At 49.6% G+C, this 20,793-nt stretch overlaps 1 protein-coding gene and 1 long non-coding RNA gene across 6 annotated transcripts in view; one reads left to right on the forward strand and one right to left on the reverse strand.

Annotated features, from left to right (window-relative positions):
* HAUS5 (HAUS augmin like complex subunit 5) overlaps positions 1–8,907 on the reverse strand; it is a 9,686-nt gene extending 779 nt beyond the window's left edge. Inside the window, exons 1-18 of one of the 4 annotated variants that reach the window (XM_077773724.1) lie at positions 8,770–8,907; positions 7,931–7,993; positions 7,805–7,837; positions 7,648–7,672; positions 6,931–7,036; positions 6,646–6,805; positions 5,487–5,556; positions 5,313–5,395; positions 4,750–4,807; positions 4,472–4,596; positions 4,204–4,267; positions 3,963–4,093; positions 3,578–3,740; positions 3,285–3,365; positions 3,038–3,183; positions 2,678–2,789; positions 2,468–2,600; positions 40–172 (exon numbers count right to left, since the gene is read on the reverse strand). In XM_077773724.1, the coding sequence (XP_077629850.1) occupies positions 40–172; positions 2,468–2,600; positions 2,678–2,789; positions 3,038–3,183; positions 3,285–3,365; positions 3,578–3,740; positions 3,963–4,093; positions 4,204–4,267; positions 4,472–4,596; positions 4,750–4,807; positions 5,313–5,395; positions 5,487–5,556; positions 6,646–6,805; positions 6,931–7,036; positions 7,648–7,672; positions 7,805–7,837; positions 7,931–7,993; positions 8,770–8,867 (1,784 nt within the window). In that variant the 5' untranslated portion in view covers positions 8,868–8,907. Of the gene's footprint in view, positions 1–39; positions 173–2,467; positions 2,601–2,677; positions 2,790–3,037; positions 3,184–3,284; positions 3,366–3,577; positions 3,741–3,962; positions 4,094–4,203; positions 4,268–4,471; positions 4,597–4,749; positions 4,808–5,312; positions 5,396–5,486; positions 5,557–6,645; positions 6,806–6,930; positions 7,037–7,125; positions 7,616–7,647; positions 7,673–7,804; positions 7,838–7,930; positions 7,994–8,769 lie in introns of those variants that run through there. The other 3 variants (XM_077773727.1, XM_077773728.1, XM_077773726.1) reach the window with 3 other exon arrangements.
* Positions 8,908–8,982: 75 nt separating this feature from the next.
* The window catches only part of LOC144239688 (uncharacterized), a 64,788-nt gene continuing 52,977 nt past the window's right edge, over positions 8,983–20,793 (forward strand). For both annotated transcript variants that reach the window (XR_013337464.1, XR_013337465.1), the window contains exons 1-3: positions 8,983–9,190; positions 9,304–9,439; positions 12,932–13,111. This is a non-coding gene — a long non-coding RNA (uncharacterized LOC144239688). The remainder of the gene's footprint in view (positions 9,191–9,303; positions 9,440–12,931; positions 13,112–20,793) is intronic.

The raw sequence follows: 20,793 nt of genomic DNA on the forward strand, positions 1-20,793 counted from the left end.
CCTGCCTACCCCGCCCCCCCCATCGTGCCCCGCTCTCACCAGTCCCCAACGACCCCCTGTAGCCTGGGGATCCGCTCTAGCGCCTGTGTCAGCAGGTTCTCCAGCTGCTTCAGGGCCTGTCCCAGATTCTCTTTCTGCTCCTTTTCCCGAGCTGCCTGGGTCTGCAGCAGCTCTGCAGGGGAGAAACCCAGGAGGCAGTGCTGAGTCCTCTGGCTCCTGGGGTTTTGCAGCCAATGGGTCACCAAGTCTCCAGTCGCCCAGTTGTTGACCTCACCTCTCCCACACCTCCCCCCTCCTCTCGGGTCCTCATCTCAGGGGCAAGCCCACCATCCCCCAGGCTTCATCCTGGATACCTTCCTCCCTCCCCAACAGACTACCAATCCTCTTGGCCCATCCCTCAGCTTCCTCCCCCTTCTCCCCTTCCCTACTCACCCCCCAGCCCTCTTTCTAGGCTCCAGGTCTCAGCCTCCCATTCTGGTCCATGCCTCTGGTACATGCCAGCCAGAGTGGTCTTCCTAAGGCGTAAACCTGATCCTTTCACCATCCTGTGTGGAACCCTCCAAGGCTCCCCAGTAGCCCCAAGACAGAGTCTGAGCTCCTCAGGCCAGTACTTGAGGGTTTGCACTATGTGACCTCTGCTACTACCAATCCTCACCTATCCCTCTGGGCCCATTCTGGGCTTCCTCCTGGAAGCCCTTCCCAGCATCCCCCACCCCAAGGCTTCTCTTCACACTGCTGTAGGCCTTCACTCCAGCAGTTTCCCTGGAGACTATGACTGGATCTAGTTCCTCTCCACAGGCACATCTCAGACTAAGCACAGATCAGCAGTGTGGTCAGAGCCCTTGGGCCTGAATCCTGACTCCATTCCATCCTTGCCTTCTGACCTCAGGCATGACATGTGCCTCTTCTTCAGCTACTTCTGCGGTCAGGTGTACCTGAGCCACAGGCTAGCGGGGCAGAGTGCGGACTGGCACACTCTGGAGTAGGACCTACAAGGCTTGTTGACAAGTTCAAGGTTGGGGGGGGCGCGCAGGAGGTTAGGGTCCTGGGGGGAATTAGGATGACTCTGGGTTGCTGGCCTCAGGAAGGAGGGTGAGGTCATTTTTTGAGGGAAGGAAACCAGGCAGAAGAAAAACAAAACCGCTTTTCAGATCAGAGGGAACTATGCTCTGCTGCAGCCATGCTAAAGCCCAAGGTGCCCATGTGGCTGGACGATGTAGTGCTGTGTCTCCGGCTGCTCCCGCACACAGCTCCCTCCCCGCACACAGCTCCCTCCCTGCATGCAGCTCCTTCCCCGCACACAGCTCCTTCCCCACACACAGCTCCCTCCTTGCACACAGCTCCCTCCCTGCACACAGCTCCTTCCTTGCACACAGCTCCCTCCCGCATACAGCTCCTTCCCCCTCCACACACACAGCTCCCTCCCGTACACAGCTTCTTCCCCGCACACAGCTCCCTACCACACAGCTCCCTACCGCACAGAGTTCCTTCCCTGCACACGGCTCCACCCAGCACACAGCACACAGCTCCGGCACAGGGCACACAGCACACAGCACACAGCTCTGCCAGGCACACAGCTCCCAGCTCACTGGAGGAGAAGGCCTGAAACTCAAAGGCCAGAAAATGGCCTCTTCCTGCTTTGCTGATGGCACCCCAGTTCGTTTCCCATCAATACACCTCTTCCAACTATTCATCCTTTGGTTCTGCTCGCTTTGCTTCCACCACTGGGATCCCTGGGGCTGGACAGCTGGGGGCCTCTCTCCCCGTGGAGTTCTGGGGGCCAGTAGCAACCCAGCAAGTGCTAGTTGAGGGAATCTACTGATGAACAACTTTTCTGAGTTTCAGTTTTGTCATCAGTAAATTGGGTCTTAATCTCTACCCTTATGGTGAGAACTGAAAGAGACTGCACATGTGCAGACAAAAAGGTCACAATCACACCAGAGATGCACCGTGCTTCCAGTATGCCGTGCATTGTTCAGTGCCCTATTTGGGTAACCGAACTTCGTCTTTGCAGCAACTCTGTAAGGTACTACGATTATGCTTACTCCACTGAAGAGGAAACTGAAGCACATGGAGATTACACAGCAGGGAAGAGGTAGGGCTGAGAAGAGTTTAACTCCACAGCCTAGCTTTTAACCACTCAAGTATCCTATTAGATGCTGATACTTGACTGCTTCACAATTTGATAGGCAGTGTCGCCTGGTTAAGAGTACAGACTACATGTCAGACTGCTGGATTTAAATCCTAGCTCTGCTACCTAAGCAGCCACCAAGGCCTCCCGTCTTAGTTCTTGCCTCTGTACATGGGGCACATGGCAGTGCTAACCCCATGGGGCTGCGGCGCAGGTGAAACCCGTGAGCATGCTCACAGCTGACTCGGCGCACAGTTGGCACTGTGATTTCTGCTGGAGGCTGGCAGCCCTGGGAATGGGCAGGAATGCCGCTCGTGAAGGGAAGGCAGGCCTTACCCTGGGTGGGTGGTCCTGGGGGCAGGCTGGTCTTCATGTGGAGCAGATCCCAGCACCGGAGACTCTGCTGGTCCTGGAGAAACAGAAAGTCCTGACGAAGAGAGGCGGCCTTTGGAAGGAGCAGCTCTGGAGCCTGGAGGGAGGGGAAGGGACAGTCATTTTGGGAGGGGTTAGGGGTGGGAAGGCAGGTCCTAGGGGATGGAAACTCACCTTCCCTGCAGGCAGCCCCAGTCTGTGGCTCAGCACTATGAGGCTGGAGCCCCTCGGGGACGCAGGATGCAGCTGGTGGATGGATGGCAGGACAGTGGGCAGGGGCTGTAGCCTGGAGGGAGAGTCCGGGNCTGAGACGAGGCTTGGGTTCCAGAGGTTCTGGGGGCTGAGAGGTGGGCTCAGGAGGCCCAGGAACTTGGAGGTGGGTCTGGGGACTAGGATTCCAGAGTTGGGACTGAGGACCTGAGGGTGAGGTCTGGCAGCTTGGGAACAGTGAGGGCCTGGGATTATTTTTTGGGAGTAGAATCAGGGAGTGATAGTCATCCACAGGAGGGGAGACAGGGGGTGGCCTGGTGCTACCCTCCAGGGCTGTGCCGAAGCAAGGTGTCCAGCGGAAGGTGGGGAAGATGCCGGGCTTCCTCCTCCAGACAACGAAGCAGCTCCTGGGACTGTGGTGCCACTGCCTCAGATGTGGGGACCACTTTTTGCTGAACCAGAGCCAGTACCTGTGGGGAAGGAAAGGGATGGGAGGGGCAGCCTGGAGCCACCCAGCCCCATCTGTGGGAGCCCTAGCCCTACGCAGACCTTGCCTCAAATCCATCCTCACCTCCGCAGGGCTCCGGCACAGGCGCGTCTTGCTGGCTGAGTTGCCTTTGATGAGCAGGCGGATCTGTTCCTGTGTCTCCTCCTGGATAACCACGAGGCCACGGAGATGGGCTGCTTTTACTTCCTACCTCCCAGCCTCTGGCCCTGCCTGCCCCTTTGTACAGTCCTCCTTCCTCTTGGAAGGCTCATCCTGGGCCCCTCCCCACCACGAGGCCCAGTTCTGGATCCCAAGGCTCCAGCCTCTCTCTGGCCCTCCATGCAGCACTTCCACTTTCCCTGAGGCCCGCCTCTCACCACCAGCCGGCGCCAGTGCAGGATCCGTTGTTGTTTGGCCTGTAGCTCCTGTAGCAGAAGCTGCCGGCGCCCAGTCACCTCCTCCAGCTCCTGGCTCTGGGCGCGTAGGGCCTTGAGCTCTGCCCACAGGCCACAGCCTCGGAGTCCCAGCACCAATGCCTGCCTGGGGCACAAGCAGAAGAGAGCAAGGCAGAGGAAGGTGACTAAGACTCATAGTGGAAGAGGGGGATCAGATCTGGCAGGATGCACAAGGAGCCACAAACACGGAGATAAACCAGGAGGGCAGGGAGGCAGAGCTGGGAGGCAGAGGGACAGAAAAAGTCCAGTATTCGGAGGCCTCTGGGAGAGAGGTGGCCTAGAGGCCTCTGCTGAGGGAGCCCCTCACCTCTCGCTGGATTCCAGGGGACATCTCTCCACCTCCTCCATCAGGCCTTGGAGGCGCTGGGTCAGGATTTGATGCTCCTTCAGCAGGGGGCCCCGCTGGGCCACCAGCACACCCACGTCCCGCCAGCCCTCCTGGGGCAGGGGTATAAAGTCAGGGTGGGTATGATCCTTGGGGGTGAAGGGATCAAATGGGCTTGGGACGGGAAGGAGATGGAGTCTTGGGAAGGATGCCTGGGGGTCACCTGGATGAGATGCACCATGGACGGCAGGGCCTGGCTGGAGTCTGGCTGGTCTGGTGCCTGGGACCTGGGGGTGGGATAAAACGGCTAAGAGAGAAGCCCTCTCCCCTTCCTGAGCTTTCGGGGGTGGCCATTGTCAGCCCACCTGCCAGACTGATCACTGGGTTTCAGCTCCATCCCCGACAGCTGATGGCTGCGCCTGGTCCTGAGTCTGGTCCGGGTTACCCGTCCCCTGGCCCTGCCCCACCCTTAGGAGCACTCCGCCTCACACCTGGTTATCTCCGTATCTTGGAGCCCATCTGGACTGCACAGGGACCGAATCTCTGCCTCCCGCTCTTCAGCCAGGTGCTCCAAGGAGGCCAGGACATGGCCCGGAGGATGGTTTGTCAGTAGTGTCTGGGGGGAAGGAAGGGTGAAGTAGGGCTGGATGGGGACAGGGCTGTGACCTGGGACCCAGGGTGATGAGGCAGGGATCAAGAGTTAGGTTCTGGCACCCTGGGGTTTGCTCATGGGGCAGAAGGTGTGGCCTTTCCTGAAAGCTCCCCTCACCTCCACTGAGCTAAGCCACTGCTGGTAGGAAGCTCCAAAGTGGTCATCTCGAGGGGTTCTACAAGGTTAGGAAAGGGGACAGAGAATATTACAAACATGTCAACTCTCCCTCTACTGATTACCACTACCCTATAAGGTGGGGGCTATTGTTCCCATTTTAAGGATGAGGAAACCAAGTCCATCTATGCCTCCTGGACTTGAGTTCCCAACTAGCTGGACTTAGGGCCTTTTACATGTGCTATTTGTCTAGAATACTCTCTTAACCTCTTACCCTTGCTAAGCCTCCTCACCAGAGAATCTGTCCTCCCTGACTCCTTAGCCGAGTAGTGTCTCCTTTGGGTACCTGGAGTTTCTCAGGCTTCCCTGCCCCCAACATCCCTAACCACTGACTGTCACTATCTGTGATGGATTTGTCTGCTCCTTGTCCCAGCCAGGAGCCGTCAGGGCAAGGCCTGCGGCTGACATAGTCCAGAGGCTCAGTGGCTGAGGAATTAACAGCGAAGTGACTCCCCCCTCAAAGCCCAGCTTCTCGGCAGGGTCTGTGGGGCCTGGATGACACTCACAAGACAATGCCTCCCTTGGCCTGAGGAACTAGGAGGTTCTGCAAAAACTGGGTCCGGAGGGTACAGGCTGTTCGGACATCAGCCTGGGAAGAAGAGGATGGGGCATGAGGCGAACCCAGGGGTCCACCTGATCCCAGACTCCCCACCTCTTTCCCCGTGGCCCAGGACTCTTACCAGGGCCACAGGCTCCAGTCCCAGGGCTGCTGACGACAAGGGTCCAAAGGTTATATCAACTTTGGCCTTCCTGGAGAGAGAAAGAGTTGGGGTGGGGGGACCTTGGGAGAAAAGGAGCTAGAAGAACGGATGTCTATGTCTCCTCCTGCTGCAAGGCTTATCACAGGGATCACCGAGCCTGGATCTCAGGGGCCACCTCTAAAATTAGGCCACTGTCATCTCTTGGCTGTATTAGCTTCCTTACTGGCCTCTCCTCTTGGCCCCTGTGGTCTGTTTTCCATCTAGTAGTTAAGGATCCCGTTAAAACCTCAGACATATCATGTCACCTTTCTGCCCTCAAGCCTTGAAAACAATGTGTTTTCCCATCATACTCAGAACAGTGATAGTGGGTATCACAAACTCTGTGTGACTTGACTCATTGAATTATCATACCTACCCTATACAGTAGGTCTACCATTATCTCCATTCTATAGAGCTTACAAACGGAGGCACAAAGAAGTTAAAATTGTTTGCCCAAGGTCACAGAGCTGTAAGTGGCCAAGCCAGGGCACGAACCCATCCTTAAGGTAAAATTCCAATGCTTCCATAGCACTCTGTCCTGTCGCCAACCTCGCCTCCTCATGCTCTCCCTTTTGCCTGTGTAACTTAAGCTGAACTGGCCTCCTGGCTGTTCTTCCCACACACCAAACTCAGCACCTCTGCTCTTGCTGCTGCTCTCCATGGAGATTCCTACCCCAACACAAATGTTACCTCCTCAGAAAGGTCTGCTCGGACCATCCTACCTAGAGTAGCATCGCCCTCTCCCTTTCTACACACCACCTTTTTTATCAGAGCATTTATGCCTCCCTGCAATTATAAGAGTTTGCTTCCTAGTTTATCATCTATCTCCTCTGCATCAGCGTGTAAGCTCCGTGAGGGTGGGGACTTGTCTCTTATTTACTGTTCTTTCCCCAGCACACTCCCAAGATATACAGCAGGCATCATTCTAGGCACTGGAAATATCAGTGGCTGAGATGACACAATTTCTTGGCCTCACGGACATTAAATCCTAAGGAGTAGAGCTCAGAATCCTAGAACCCAAGAAGGGGTCTGGGTCTCTAAGGAAAATGTCTGTCCGCTGGCCTGGTAAAGGCTGGTCCCTGGGCACCTGAGGGCCTACCTCTCTACGTCCTGCAGACGCTTCAATTGATTCTGTAGCCGCTGCATGGGATCTTGAAGCCCACGCTGCTGTCTTCGCATGGCCCCAGCTTGGGCCCGGAGGAGGAGAGCACGACGCTGGGTGTCTTGAATGCTCTGCAGGGCCTGTGCCATGGCCATGTCTATAAGAGAAATGGGGTGGCCATCAGCACTGCTGCTCATCTTCTCAGCTCCATAGGTCACCCTGAGCCTCCGCCTCTCACTCCATCTGCCCCAGGCTGCTCATCTTCCCAGCCCCATAGGTCACCCTGAGCCTCAGTCTCTTGCTCCATCAGCTCCAGGCTCTGGTCTAACTCCTGGATCTCTGCCCGCAGGCGAGCAACAGTGGCTTCCAGCTCCAGCTTCCGACGGGCCTGGTGGGATCAGGTACAGAGTCAGATGCATGGCCTGGTTGGGGCTTGGCCTGGCCTGACTGCCCTTTGTGGAACACTGGTCTCCTCACCTGCACAGGGAGGTGGCAGGGGGGTTTTCCTAAGCAGTTTCTCTTGTCTGATTCTCTAGGCCAAGAACACGAGGGTATCATCTGTCTTCCTCCTTCCTCCTGGGATGGTCTCACCTATCCTCCTAACCTGTTTCCCGTCTCTACACTTATGACACTATATCTCTGCCCCAGATCTCATCTCTCCACGAAGTGCCAAATCTAGGAGTCCCAAGGTCTTCTGGAATCCTCCCCTTAGATGTCACGGGGGCCTCTTACACACAATAGGTCCTCCATTGGCGCCAGTATATCTCCTAAACCAGTCCCTTCTCCCATCTCCCCTCATCAGCTTTGATGCCTCATATCCATGTCCCCTCAACATCCAGCGCATGCCTGTCTCCCTTGGACTGTAAGCCCTGAGTGTGGGGACCAGAGCTGTCTTGCAACCCAGTGTCCTTGGCATCACACAAGCCTAGGCCTAGAGCAGCAGAAATCTAGAAGTCCTCTTTTTGGATGGAAGAAAATCTTATAACACATGCTTCTCACCTCTGGACTGTCCTGGTGGCCATACCTGAGGAAATGAGGCCAGAGTTAGGGGGTGACAGGGACTTCCAGGAGGAGACAGGAGGTGTGAGTCTATGGGTGAAAGTATGGCTGGAGGGGACTCGGGAAATAGGGAGGAATAGCTTTTAGAACCAGTTACCAAAGTAAGTTTCCTCGGATCTTCCTGACATTCCTACAGGGGAGAGGTAGAAGGAAGAGGTGTTACTGTGAGGTTGGCCTGCATCACCCTCCCCTGTCACAGCCTCCCTCATGCAGCCAGGCTCACCTCTGGCTGTGCACATGCCGCAAAACATAGGCCCAGATGTCAGCCCCCTGGCCCAGACACAGCCTGTGGAGACAGTGTGTAAAGGTTTGCCCCGGGCATCACAGAGGTGGGAGGGTCCTTATTCCCAGGGTGGCGATGGTGGGGAGTCTTTACTAGGGAATTGTTACTTCTGAGGGGAAAGGGGAGGGTCTACACTCTTTGAGGTGAGATATTCCTTCCTAGCGAATTCTTGGTCACTGAGTTGTGGGCGTTTCGCTGGGTGTGGATATTCTCATTTCCCTGGGGGGGTGGGGTGGGCAGAGATTCCTTTCTCCTAGGAGAGGGCTACCTCTGGTCACTTCCTGAGGTGGGGGTGGAGAGTATACTGCCGGGTACTGCTCTCTCATTACCCGATATGGGTCATCACTCCTATAGATTCAATCTCCAGTGGGGAGGTCTTTGCTGACTCGGAGTCTCCTCACTGGCTGGGGAGGGTAGGGGTGGTAGGGTGCTGTAGGGGCAGTCTTGCTCCAAAGATCTTACTTCTACACAGGTAGGGGCTTCATGAACTCTCAGAGGATCCTCCGGGGCGGGTACCCCGCCCTCACTCTGAACGGACTCACGGGGTCGGGTTGTGGGAGTGTGGGGGTCACCGCCAGGGGTGTCTTCACTCAATCCAGGATCCTCTTCCCGGGTATACTACTGGGTGTGGGACGGGGGTTGGGAGAACGCCCTCGAGGGTTATTCTCATTCGGGCAGAGGTGGGGAAGAGGAAGGCGGGTCTTCAGTGAGGGGTGGGGTTCTCACCCCCGGAGACGATCTCTAAGGTATGGAGTCCTCACTCCGAGAGCATCCCTCACCTGCGCAGCGTTGACTCCGGGGCCCGGGCTGCCACGGGCGCCCCCATCTCTTCCGCCGCCCAGCAACCCAGTTCCCGCGCTTCCTGCACTAACTCCATCACAGCGCCGGGACAGCCACTTCCCGCACCCTCTTCATGTGTGGCGCCGGCCTCTGACGTCACGGGCGCGCCGGCAGTGACGCCATGGGTTGCCAGGCGGACTGGGGCCCCGGGGCTCTTGAGCGCCGCGGAAGAGCTCTGCGTGTCCGTCTCCTCCAGGGTGGTTCCTTTGAGTGAAGATGAAAGGGGTGTGGAGAATCGGTGAGGCCCGTTCGCTTTCGGCCTCCCCCCGCTCACTACGAAGTGTCCCCTAAGGGGCAAAAGGTCCCAAATGCCTCCCTTGCTTTTCTTGTCATAATGGGACTTTCATCCATGGAGGCCAGGTGCGGAGATGCCAAACTTACCGCTCTTTGATTTCAAAAACAGGGGGTTTCAGGTCTGAGTGAGGGATAGGGGGCCGATGGCAGGACCATCTCCCTGGCATGCTTTCTTCCAGGTATTCGTTCGTCTTTACCTTTCCATAACGTTCGTGAGCCAGTCCTGCCCTGGGGACACCGCGGTGGGCGAGGCAGGTCCAGTCCCATCTGGAGCTCACTGTTCAGCAGGGGAGTTGGACGCATCGCCACCACCAGGTAAGGATGGTAGAATATAAGCAGCAGGAGTGGGTCAGTTTGGGACACAGGGAGTGTGAGAGGCCTGTCGACCGTTCCTGAAAGCCCTGGATACCGGAGTGGGAGTTCTGAAGTGCCCACTCAGCCTCACACAGACCCTTGAGAAATGGCAACATTCAGGGACCTTTTACCGACATGCCTGCCTAGCTCACTACTCTGTGCTCTGTGTCCAGTATAAAGCCTAACTCTCGAAGTATTCAGTAAACAAATAAGGAGAGAGGTGGTGGGGTGAGAATAAAACTGTGGACTGAGGGAGGAGGGAGTATGTGGGAGTCGAGGGCAGTGGCAGCCCAAGTAGGGCTGCGGAGCAGAGCGGAGGACACTGAGTGGGTCCTGAGACTGATTGGCTGTAGTGGGCGGGGCATCCAGCGCGAGGTCCCGGGCTCTGGGTTGGGGACTGCGCAGAGCAGACGTTGAAATGCTGAGAGAAGGGACAGCTTTGGGGGAGATGCTGGTAACAATGTGGGACTCCGTGGGTGTGAGGAGGCAAGGGGACATCCAAGGGCTGGCTGAGTCTCTGTCCCAGGGACAAGGGGACCATGGGATCACCACTGAGATAGTACATTTGGGGGAGAAGCTGAGTCCAGCTTCTCAGCGCTTCATAAGGGCTGAGAAGCAGAAGAGGGTGCCAGGGGCTGATGTAATCCAGGGGGGTTTCCTGGAAGAAAGGTTAGCAGCTACTACTCCACAATGCTTAATTCTCAAAAGGTGCTGTTTCTCTCAGACATTGCCACCCATCTGCCTTTTGTGGGGTATTTTGCTATTAAAAAACAAAATCAATTAGCATATCTGCCATTGGCCTATGAGCCTTTCCTGGGGCTTTAAAAAAATACTGTCTGTTCAAAAGTCTATCGACAGACGAACGGATAAAGAAAATGTGGTATGTATACACAATGAAGTATTACTCGGCAATCAAAAAGAATGAAATCTTGCCATTTGTAACTACATGGCAAATAAACATGAAAGTTGCTAAATATCATGTCATTAGGGAAATACATGGAAATAGAGGGTATCCATGCCAAGCAAAATTAGTCAGTCAGAGAAAGACAAATATCATATGACTTTACTCATGTGGAATTTAAGATACAAAACAGATGGCCAACCGTAGGGAAGGGAAACAAAAATAATATAAAAACAGAGAGGGGGACAAAACATAAGAGACTCTTAAATACAGAGAACAAATAGGGTTTGCTGGAGGGGTTGGTTGTGGATGGGGGAATGGGCTAAATGGGCAAAGGGCATTAAGGAAGACACTTGTTGGGATAAGCACTTGGTGTTTTGTGTGTGTGTGTGTGTGTGTGTGTGTGTGTGTGTGTGTATCACTGGAATCTACTCCTGAAACCATTATTGCATTATATGTTAACTAACTTGGATGTAGATTAAAAAACAAATAAAATTTTAAAAAATTAAAAAAAAAAAGTGCCGGCTATTAAGAGAATGAGAAGACAAATCACTGACTGGCAGAAAATATTTGCCAAACACATACCTGAAGATGGACTTGTATCCAAAATACACAAAGAACTTTTAAAACTCAACCATAAGAAAACAATCTACTTAAAAATGGACAAAAGTTATGAACAGATATCTCACCAAAGGAGATGTACAGGTGGCAAATAAGCATGAAAGTTGCCAAACATCATGTCATTAGGGAATTGCAAATTAAAACAATAAGATAACTCTACACACCTATTGGAATGTCTAAAATCCATGAAAAAAAACCAAACGATGCCAAATGCTGTTGAGGATATGGAACAACAAGAACTCTCATTCGTTGCTGATGGAATGCAAAATGATACAGCCACTTTGGAAGATGATCTGAAAAGGCAATGGGCTGTATGATCACAAATATATAGTATTCTAGAAAAGGCAAAACTATAGAGACCAGTAAAAAGATCCATGGTTGCCAGGAGATCATGAGATGGGGAGTTGGGGGATAGGGATGAAAAGGTGAGGCTCAGCATTTTTTTTTTTGTTTTTTGAGAGAGAGAGAGAGAGAGGAGGGGCAGAGGAAGAAGAGAGAATCTTTTTTTTTTTTTAAGTTTATTTATTGTGTGAGAGAGAAAAAACACAAGCAGAGTACGGCAGAGAAGGAGAGAGAAAGAGAGAGGGAGTGCTCAAGAATCCCAGCAGGCTTCATGTTGTCAGTGTGCAGCCTGACTACTGTGAGATCACTACCTGAACTGAAATCAAGAGTTGGATGCTTAACCAACTAAGCCACCCAGGTGCCCCGAGGCTTGGCATTTTTAGGAGGGCGAAACTATTTTGTATGATACTGAAATGCTGGGTACATCACATTATGCTTTTATAAAAAGCCACAGAACTGTACAATACAGGGTGAGTCTTAATGTGAATTATAGATTCTAGTTAGTCATAATGTTTCACTCTTGGTCATCAGTGGTAACAAAGGTACCATACTCCTGCAAGATGGGAATAATAATAAGGGAAAATATGCGCGGAGGGACAGGAAGTATATGGGAACTTTCCTTTTGTGTAACTTTCTGTAAGCATAAAACTGCTCATGAAAAATAAAATCTATTAAAAGAATTGAAAGTTGGAATATTATTTAATGAAACATCTATCACCATAACCTAATAATAACTAATCAGATGCACCTTGACTGAAGCTATAACATAAAAGGATTCTGAATGTTTGGGAAGAAAGGTTAAAACCAAATAAGAGATTACTACTACAGTTTCCCTTCCAACTCTAAAACAATGCCACCCAGGGATTATTAGAAACATCCACTCAAGGTACCTCCGCTCTCAAGGGAGAGCAGAGCTGCTCAGGTGACCACCTCCCCAGCAGCCATGGACAGTCTTCTCACCACTCTCCTCCAGTCTCTGTGCTGTGGCTTTGTCATGTGTTAGCTTGACCAGGCTGATGGAACTGTATCTTGGAATTGCCTTCTCCGTATGCTTTCAATTAGGATGGACCAATAGAGAGCCTTGGTCAAGATGTGATTTCACTTCTAGAGGGCAGAAGTGAAGCAGCCATTTTGTGGATCACACGGGCTGTCACTGACTGGCTGCTGGCTCATCATGTTTGCACAGGGCAGCAGCCGGGCCAGCAAATGTTTCACCTTTTCCTGGATCTTCCCCCCAACTTCTCAGCTCCTGGGCCAGGTGTGGGTTTAGCTCTGTGATGAAGGATGCCAACTGCTCCTGTGAATGCTCACACCACCAAGGGCAGAGGCCAGCTTTCCTAGTTTCTCCCCACTTTCCGTCTGCCTTCCCTTCCTCACTGCCTGCCCTGTGCACTTCGAGTGCCAGCATCAGACACTAAGACCACAATGTTAGGGACTGCTTCATAACTCCGATTGCACCAGGTTAAATCCCAGTTCATCTGCTTACCTCTCTCTCTCTCTCTCTCTCTCTCTCTCTCTCTCTCTCTCCCTCCCTCTCTCCCCATCCATCCATCCATCCATCCATCCATCCATCCATCCATTCCCCCTAGTGGGTCAGCTTCTCTGATGGAAACCTGATACACTCTGTAAGCAGAGACTCTTGATGTCTGTGGAATTACTGTTACCTCAAGCTGTTGTTCGTGGAGGAAGTTGCAATGGCTTTCCTCCTCCTCTCCTACATAAGAAGAGGATGTTTTTTTCTCCACCCTCCAAAAGGCTGCTACAAAAAGGTGAGATTGGCATCTTACTCACAGGAGAAGAACTGGAAGTCCCCTTTGTACCCCTACTGTTCAGTCTGTTCTGACAAAATGATTATCATCCCCAACCAAACATGGTTAACCTGTGTTCTGCTCCTAGTTCCTGTTTGACAAGCTTCAAGCTTTCACATTAAGGTCTGTAATTTGCTGCTGTATTACAAGGTGTTCAAGTACCAGCATTCTTCAGGGGCTAGTTAGAAATGCAGAATCCCTTGCCCCTCCACTCCTGGACTTAATGAATCAAAATGTGCATTAAATTTTTTTTTTAAATTTAATGTTTATTTTTGAGAGAGAAAAAAGAGAGAGAGAGAGAATGAATGAATACATGAGCTGGGGAGGGGCAGAGAGAGAAGGGTACAGGGGGTCCAAAGCAGGCTCTTTGCTGACAGCAGAGAGCCTGAGGTGGGGCTCGAACCATGAGATCATGACCTGAGCCAAAGTCGGATACTTAACCAATTGAGCCACCCAGGTGCCCCCTAAACATGCATTTTGACCAAATCTGTCAGTGATTTGTATGCATATTAAAGCTTAAGAAGTGTCATCTATAAGACACTACTTTTGGGAGATAAAACCTTCTTTAGTAGCATTAATACCCAGAGATGGGTTCTTATCATTTGCTTCTTGGACACAGTGTTTTAAAATTTGTGATCAATATCTGGCACATTTTAGATTATTCTGTCTCTAATTTCCTTGTAACAATTGGCCTTTTTATGACCATGTCAACTGAAACATCAACTGGGCCAGTTGAGAGACCCAGAAGGTGAGTCTTGGAAGGCAAAGAGCTGGAAAGTTTTGGCAGAAGTCTCTAAGCACTACTACACACCCAGACACAACAACTCTACACCATCAAGTGTGTCCACAACTATTGAGTGAAAGTGCAAAATACACATAGAATTTGTTTACAGCCACATGAGTTTGGTGGTTTCTTTCAGGGATGGAGGGAGGGAAGAAGAGAACAGAGAAGAAGGGGAAGGCCTTTAATTTGTACATACAACATTTAATTTCCAAGAAGAAGAGATCTGGTGCAAATATAGGAAAATGTTTGCTTATGCTAAATGTGGATGTCACATAGGGGCTAGACTTGTTCTTCACAGTCTGTAGATTTGAAACCTTTATTTAAATAAACTAAGAAATCAAAAATTAAAAGTTGGAGGAACATTCTGGGTGTTCAGTGGATGGTGGATCAGAGGAGGAGACAGGTCAGAGCAGGTAAGTGGAGCAGGTGATGGCAGAGTGGTGGTTAGCAGAGGGGTAGTGGAAGAGATGATTAGGCTGAGTTGAGGATACTTATCCCCAGGTTAAGACCTTTCCAGAGAGGAAGACAGTGTTCTCACTGGAGCATTACTTGTCAAGGCTCCCTCCTTCCTGTCTCTGGGATTTTATTCCTGCTGTGCCTCTACATCCATCACCCTTCATTATATTCAGTGGCTACCTCCTCCTCAGTCTTTAAGTCTTATCGCAGATGTGCCCTCCCATGCAAGCCTTCTCTGACTCCACTTACCCCTGAACTCCGGTTGGCTGGATTACCTCCTCTGGACTCTCACAGCTAAGCCTCTTTCTGATTACAAATATCCCCAAACCCAACTCAATGTAGTGTTTTTCCTCCCAAATAAGAAATATCTTGGTTCTTGTGATTTAAAAAGGGTACTGCTTTGTCTTGCCTCAGGTGAGGAGTGATCCAGCAGCTCAAACACTGAAAGGCAATTATTATGAGCAAAAGTTCTGCAGTTTGACTCATTGGGTTTGAACCCTCATTCCACCACTCACAGGCTAAATAATCTAGGGCAAGTCTCTCAATCTCCGCAGCCTCAGTTTCCTCATTTATGAATTTGGGACAGTAATAATATTAGTTTTTAGTGTTGTGGGGTTTAAATGAGACAACATGCGTAGGCTCCTTGAACAGTGCCTGCACACAGTTGATGGCTCAGCGACTATCATGATGTTGATGATGATGATGTCACTGGGGACCCAGTTTCTGGCTCCTCTTCCTAGTGCTTGCTTCTTTTTTGGTTCCCCCTTCATTCTAGTAGCTTTAGGCTCTTCTGCCTGGCTGCAGAGCGGCTTCCCCTGCACTATTCAAGGTGGAGGAGAAAGATGTGGTCTTAGAAGGTAACATGGAAGAGGTGGGCCGCTTCTCTCTACCATAAGCTCCAGAAGCCACTTATCCAATTTTCATTTGCTCAGGCAGAATCACATGCCCACTGCTGAACCGGCCTGCAGCCAGAACGTTGGCTCCCAAACGTCAGAATGACCATTACAGGTAGCTCCCTAGACTTGTTTCTCTCCCACTCCCCCAGATCAGACAAGGGCAGCTCTGTGATTCCAGTTCCTGAGGCCAAAATTCCTTCTTTCTCGTATACCCATATCATGCATCAGCAATTCCTATTTACCTTTAAAATTCATCAAGGCTTTTCCCTTTCTTCTTCCTCACTCTGGCCTAATATTCCATCACCTCCCATCTGGAATATCACATCAGTCTCCCTGCTGTCACCTGTCCACCAAAGTCTCCTCCCTCCAGAGTAAAAGGGAGACTATTAACATCTGAGTCGGCACAGGTCACTTATCTTTCCAATGTCTGTTCATGTCACTCAGAGTAGAGTAAGCTCAGCAGCTCTTCCTGCCCCTGGGTCCTGTCCTCATGCTTTAATAAACCACCTTTTTACACTTAAAAAAAAAAAAAAAAGAGTAGAGTAAGCTGTCTTTGATCCTGCCTATGTTACCTCCCTGATCGGGTGTCTGACCATTCCCTATGTTACTTCACATCAGCTATACTGGCCTCCTTACTCTATCTCAGAAATATCAGACATGCTCCTCCCTCCAGGCTTTGCACTAGTAGTTCCGTCTGCCTGAGACTTTCACCCCAGATACATGTCTGGTTCCCTCTCCCAAGTCCTGCAAGTCTTTGGTAAAAGTCAGATCCTAATTGGGGCATTACCTGCCTCTCTATTTCAAACTATAGCCCCTCACCTATCTCCGGTACTTCCAATCACACTTACCATGCTTTATTTTTATCCCACAGTACTCTTAATATTTTCTTACTTAAGTTTATCATCTTTCACACACCACAGAATGGCACTGTAATAAATGCACAATAAAACTTCACTGAATGAAAGAATAAATGAGGGGCGCCTGGGTGGCTCAGTCGGTTAAGCGTCTGACTTTAGCTCAGGTCATGATCTCATGGTTCGTGGGTTCAAGCCCCGCGTCAGGCTCTGTGCTGACAGCTCAGAGCCTGGAGCCTGTTTCAGATTCTGCGTCTCCCTCTCTCTCTATACCCCTCCCCCACTCGTGCTCTGTCTCTCTCTGTCTCAAAAATAAACTATAAAAAATTAAAAATTAAAAAAAAGAAAGAAATGAAAGAACAACTCACAGCCCCATCTAGTGGTTAGCCTGTCTTCTCTATTGGACTGCAGATGTCCTGAGGGCAGGGATGGGGTCACTACTATGTTGATCATTACGATATCCCCAGCATCACCCAGGGCAGAGCCAGGCTTGGGGGCGGGGGGTGAGTGTTGGAGGTCCTAAAGATAGCCAGTCGTATATCTGCAAAAGATTACTGTGAGCAGATCTCTGTCAGATGGAAGGCAAAGAATAAGTGTTGGATTTCCTCTTCAGGAGAGCTGGGATTGGGAGGTCATCTTAGGAACCTTCATAAACACCTACAAGGTTCTTATAGGTGCTACAGGGAGGAGGTCCCTATAGGGACCACATCTTGGACGTTGTGAATAATGCTGCAGTAGTTATGGGAGTACAGATATCCCATAGATCCCTACAGGGAGGAGAGCACCCACTTTGGAGAGTAGATGTATGACATTACTGCCACAATGGCCTCCTTTTTGTTCTTTGAATCTCCAAGCTCATTCCAGTGTTGAGGCTTTCCGATTGCCATTCCCACTCTGGGAACCCTGTTGTCACAGGTGTCTATTGGCTGTGCAGTCTAAGACTACGTTTTCCAGAGGCCCCTGCAACCAGGTGAGGCCTTGAGATTAGTTATGTCCAATGGACTGAGAGCAAGCGATGTTTGTCACTTAGGGCCAAAGCTTTATTTATTATTGAGGAATAACTGACATAAATGTAAATTTAAAGTATACAACATGGTTATTTGATATACATATACACTGTGAAATTATTACCACAATCAAATTATTACATCCATTACCTCACATATTTATCTTTTTTTTTTCCCTTTGGTGAGAACGCTTAAGATCTACTCTCTTAGCAAATTTTAAGTATACAATACAGTATTGTCCACCATAGCCACCATGTTATACATTAGATCCCAAGATCTTACTCATTTTATAACTGAGTATTTGTATCTTTTTAACAGTCTGTTCCCATTTCCCCAGCCTCCAGCTCCTGGCAACCATCATTCTACTTTCCGTTTCTGTCAGTTTGGCTTTTTAGATTTCATACATAAGGGATATTGCACAGTATTTGTCTTTCTCTTTCTTATTTTACTAGCATAATGCCCTCAAGGTCTATTGCAAATGGCAAGATTTCATATTTCTCATGGTTTAATAATATTTCCTTGTATATATTGATATATCCTTTTCATTCCTTTATCAATTGATGGATTGTTTCCACTTCTTGGATGTTGTGAATAATGCTGCAGTAATTATGGGAGTACAGATATCCCTGAGACAGTGATTTTTTTCCTTTGGATATATTCACAGGAAGTGGGATTGCTGGATCAGGTGTAAGTGCTTCTATTTTTTATTTTTTGAGGGGCCTCCATACTATATTTCATAGTGGCTATACCAGTTTACATTTCTATCCAAGAGTGTATAAGGATTCACTTTTGGGATGAAGATTTTAAGAAGCAAGTGGGGATTCTCTAGTCTCTCATCTGCCTAGATTCAGAAGACTCCAGGCACCTAAGAGATGGTGGAATTACCAAGTGGAAGGAGCCTGGATCCCTAACTTAATATGTGGGCAACCAGAAATGCCCACTTGGGGAGGTTCTCTGTGAAACTATTTTTTGAGATACTGAAATGGAAGGGTTTATTTGTTACAGCCACTGGTATAATTCTAAACAATATGCTTCTAGACCTCATTTTAGCTTAGTGTACCTCAGACTGTTGGTAGTTGCAGAGTAGGACTCATTTTTTGATATCCCCAAAATGCCATGTACAAATTCTTTAGGTTTCTATATCCTGTCCAATAAGACAAGTCTATTGATTATATTCTTGGATGTCATGGCCATGTCAAATTTCTGTGAGTTTTGAACTGTGCAATTTCTGCACTTAATCTTGTTGCAGACCATCAACATTAGTGGACCACTAGTGGCACTGCGTTAGCTTATTACACTAGTTGATTTCTCTCCTTATCATTTACCACTCCCTGTAATTATCTTGTTTAGAGGTCTATTTGTTTATGGTATTCTTCCCAGTAGAAGGTGAGCTCCTTCAGAAAGGAGACTTACTTGTCTTGCTCTGTTGAATCTCCAGCTCCTAGTACAGTGCCTGGTACATCATAGGTGCTAAGAAATATTTGTTGAATAATGAATAAATGACAAGCTTTGGTGGTGAGGGGGGAGAAGAGGCCATCATCCCTATAACAGAAGCTCTCTACAATTGTAACTTGACCTGAATTCTTGACTTGATCAGAATTCTTGAATTTTGACTTGATCAGTTCACTGACAGCTGCTTGACTCCCTGGCTTCCTGGTAGACCGTAAGTACCCAAGATTAGGTTTGGCCTCTTACAACCCTCCTCTCTAGGTTCACTCTACTAGAGATTAGACCACACTGGACTATCACTGTCTGATGATATATCTATCTTCACCCGATTTATAAGTTCTGACGGGGTGTGTGTGGTTGGATCTGAAGTTGTCACTGCTATATCTCCAGAGTCAGGTTACAGAGCTAAGGTCCTTGGCAAGAACAGATTTATGACATGAATGTATGATGTGAGCAGGAGGGGAGACTGTCCTGAGGGAGCAGTGCCATACCCTGCTTCCATGGCCCCCATCCCTTGGCAAGATCCCAGGGTTGGTTATGAAGGTCCATTGGGCTACCCAACATGCCCCTTTCTTGCCCCATCAACTACATCAAGGTGCTGGCTCAGGCTGTCAGCACTTGGCAACCAGACATTTAAGAACAGAAGAACAGGTGTCCCATTTGGCCCAAACGGATACTTAGAGCCAAGGTAGGTAATATTGTTATATATTTTTAGTGATTTGCTGAAAAGGAGGTTAATGAGAAAATAAGTCCATCATGAGGAAAATCAAGATGGCGAGTGTGATGAGGCTTCCCAAGAGAATCCCCATAACTGCCATATTGTAGACTTGGTGGGACGTCTCAGCTGCCAAGGCTCCGTTATTCCACTTGTTGCTGTGCCTTGTCTGATTAGAGGGGAGAGGCAGGACAGGAATAGTTGGGCTTCAGTGGGTTACTGTAATGGATGAGCTATGGGACTGCAAGAAACTAGGTGGGGATTTGAATCCATAGGAGGGACAAAAGAAAGAATTTGAATCAGGGTCAAGGCCAGGATGAAAAGGGAGTAAAGAAGAGAGGATTGACGCGATGCAGATTCCCACCTGGTGAGAGATCAAGGCTACAATGCCTATGGGAAAACACAGGAGTAAGGCACAAATCGACAGGCACATGTGGTCTCTGGGGGGCGTGTCCCGCAAAATTTCAAATGCCTGTGGGAAGGGAGTGGGTTATGGCTCAGTACGGCTTCTGTACTGTGCTGTCCCCTCTGACTCCTTTTCAAGATACTTGGCTGTATAGTTTCTTCTTTGACTTCCTTTAAAAGTCTTGCCAACTCCCGCTAATTCCTACCATGTGCCCTCTAATCTGTCCTTATTTCCTTTAATACCTCCTTCTACCTAGATCTCCCAGCATCCCTCTCACCTATGCTCTATAATCCGTGCCAGGTCCTTGGAACCCTTTCCCTGTCTCCTATAATCTTTCCCTGTCTTCTATAACTGCTTTGCAGGTCCCTACAGCATGCCTCACTTGGCCTCTGACACCACCCCCACAAAACCCTTAACTGACTGATGACTCTCACTTATTCTCCGTGAAACCTCAACTGAGCCATTATCACACTGTGTTCCTATAACACCCTCATGGTCCCCCAAAGCAGCCTTCTTTTTGCCTCTGTAAAACACTCTACTAAGAAGACCCTATGCAACACTTGAACACTCTCACTTTCCATCTGTAAAACCTTCCTTGTTCCCTCATAAAGCTCTCACCCTATAAAACTGTGTTGTCTCCAAATAGCTCCTTATCCTATTTGTAATATGCCTCACTTTGTTCCTGTGAAGCTGTCCTGGTCTTGTTATAAGCCTTACTGTTCACCCATAAACTTCTTCCCTTTCCCTTCCCCCCACCAATTACCTCTCTGTTGGCTCCTCTAAGAACTTCTTTGACCAACTCTAAATTCTAAGTCCTCTCCCTGTCATTGTCTCATAGCCTCTTTTTGTCCCCTTATAAAGTCCTCCTCTTTCTCTCTCTACCACCTTCTCTCCACCTCTGAAACCTGTGTCCTGACCTTCTGAACCTCTCCTTCCTCCACTCATAGCAGCCTTCCTGTTCTCCTAAACCACTGTTCCCTCTAAATAATTCTCTTCTTATAACACCCTCATTCTGCCTCCTGAAACCCTTCTTGCCCCCTCATTCTACCCATTCTTTCTCTTATCCTCTCCCCCCC

The sequence above is a fragment of the Crocuta crocuta genome, unplaced genomic scaffold, assembly GCF_008692635.1.
Source record: "Crocuta crocuta isolate KB4526 unplaced genomic scaffold, BGI_CrCroc_1.0 scaffold267, whole genome shotgun sequence".
Lineage (NCBI taxonomy): Eukaryota > Metazoa > Chordata > Mammalia > Carnivora > Hyaenidae > Crocuta > Crocuta crocuta.